The 1,972-nt window shown below is 30.5% G+C and overlaps 1 protein-coding gene across 1 annotated transcript; it reads left to right on the forward strand.

Moving 5' to 3' along the window:
• The first annotated feature begins 1,260 nt into the window (after positions 1-1,260).
• Positions 1,261-1,972, forward strand: LOC139873530 (uncharacterized). The gene has a single exon (XM_071861455.1). It carries the CDS (start codon positions 1,383-1,385, stop codon positions 1,830-1,832), a length of 450 nt encoding a protein of 149 aa, XP_071717556.1. The 5' UTR covers positions 1,261-1,382; the 3' UTR covers positions 1,833-1,972.

Here is a 1,972-nt window from a genome sequence, read left to right on the forward strand (position 1 = left end):
GTGCCTTATACTTGCTCAGATTACCGTCTGCATTATACTTGTGCTTGAATAGCCAGATGGAGCGAACTATGTTCGTGTCCGGTGGACGAGGCACAAGTTTTCAAGTACTGTTGTTAATTAAAACATTATATTCATCAGTCATAGCTTGTTTCCAGTTAAGGCCGTGAAGAGCTTCATGGTAAGTACGGGGAATGGGAGATATGGCGGTTGTGTAAAGGTTAAGACGTTGAACCGGCTTGGTGGTACCAAGGCAGGTGCGGTTGATGATAGGGTGAGTGGAGAGAGAAGTAGAGGAAGATGTAGCCTCTAAACCCAAAACTATAAACCTTAAACCCTGAACTCTAAACCGTTCGTGCTAAAAACTCAATCTAAATCCTAAATCTATACCCTAAATCTAAACCCTAAACCCTAAACCCTAATATCTAAACCCAAATTTCTAAACCCTCAAAATACGCTCGAAAAACACGATAATTGTTATATTATTATTTCTTCAAGCGTTTTCCCGCCAAAATAAACACATCTATCACAAAGTGTTTTTTTTAAATGTTCATATTTCATCCAATCTATAATATTCGTGAACAAAGTTTTTTCAAAAAACGAAAAAAAAAAAATTTGGTTTCCCCCGATTGATCACTTCCCCATTGATCCTACCAATATATATATATATATATATATATATATATATATATATATATATATATATATATATATATATATATATATATATATATATATATATATATATATAATATTAAAAAACAGTGAGTAAATGAAGTTTCAAAAGATATAACCTTTCAAATTTTGCAAAAAAGTTATCAAAATTCTATGCACTAATTTGCAAGTTGCAAATTCAATACGCAAATCGCTAACTTGTTTTTGGGATATGCTGGATTTCTCGGTCATGATCGAGAAATCATAATCACAAAAATAAATTGCAAATTGCGAGACATTTTTGTAATAATTATTTTTCAGGCAAAATATTATAGTTTTTATATTTTTTTTATAAAATTTGTTTTGTATTAAAAAAAAAGGGAAAGGGCGTGTGTGTGTTTTTGTTTTTGTTTATATTTTTAAATATACTATATCCAAATTTATATCACGTCCACGGTCAAAATAATCCAAACTCACCCGTTTGTAAGTCGCACTTTCTCGAAATTACATAATTAATTATATTTATATTTATATTTATATTTATATTTATATTTATATTTATATTTATATATATTATACTTAAAATCAAATCAATACTAAAAAATTCCCAAAAGTTAGGGTTTAAGTTGAGAACGTTGAAAATCAGGGGAAACAAATTATCAGCACCGTCTTCATCAACTACCCCAAATTCACCCCAACAACAAAACCCTAAAATCACCCCATCCGCCGCCATGTCATCACCTCCGTCTGACAATTCCACAACCCCAGAACCACAACCACCTAAAACCCTAGAAACCCAAAACCCTAATGAAGATCAAAATGCCCAAAATCAAGAAGACGAAGAAGAAGAAGAAGAAGGTGAATGTGGGTTCTGTTTGTTTATGAAAGGGGGTGCGTGTAAAGAAACATTTATTAATTGGGAAAAATGTATTGAAGCAGGTGAAAAAAATAATGAAGATATTGTTGAAAAATGTTATGCTGCTACATCTGCTTTGAAAAAATGTATGGAAGCTAATCAAGATTACTATGGTGTGATTTTACAAGCTGAAAAAGATGCTGAAGAACAAGCTATGAATCAATTACAACAAGAGAAACAGAAAGAAAAAGAAGGTGTTATTTATGATGATATAAATCAATATGAAAAAAAGGAGAATGAAGTTGTTGATGAACAAGAAAGGTAATTGATTTTGAGTTAATTTAATATGATGATGATTATGAATTTATGATTATGCTGAATTTTTGGAATAAAGATGTTAACTTGTTTTGCTATAATTTAAGTTTAAGTAACTATTATAATGTAGTGCCAAATGATTGTTTACTT

Source organism: Rutidosis leptorrhynchoides, chromosome 10 (assembly GCF_046630445.1).
Source record: "Rutidosis leptorrhynchoides isolate AG116_Rl617_1_P2 chromosome 10, CSIRO_AGI_Rlap_v1, whole genome shotgun sequence".
Taxonomy (NCBI): domain Eukaryota; kingdom Viridiplantae; phylum Streptophyta; class Magnoliopsida; order Asterales; family Asteraceae; genus Rutidosis; species Rutidosis leptorrhynchoides.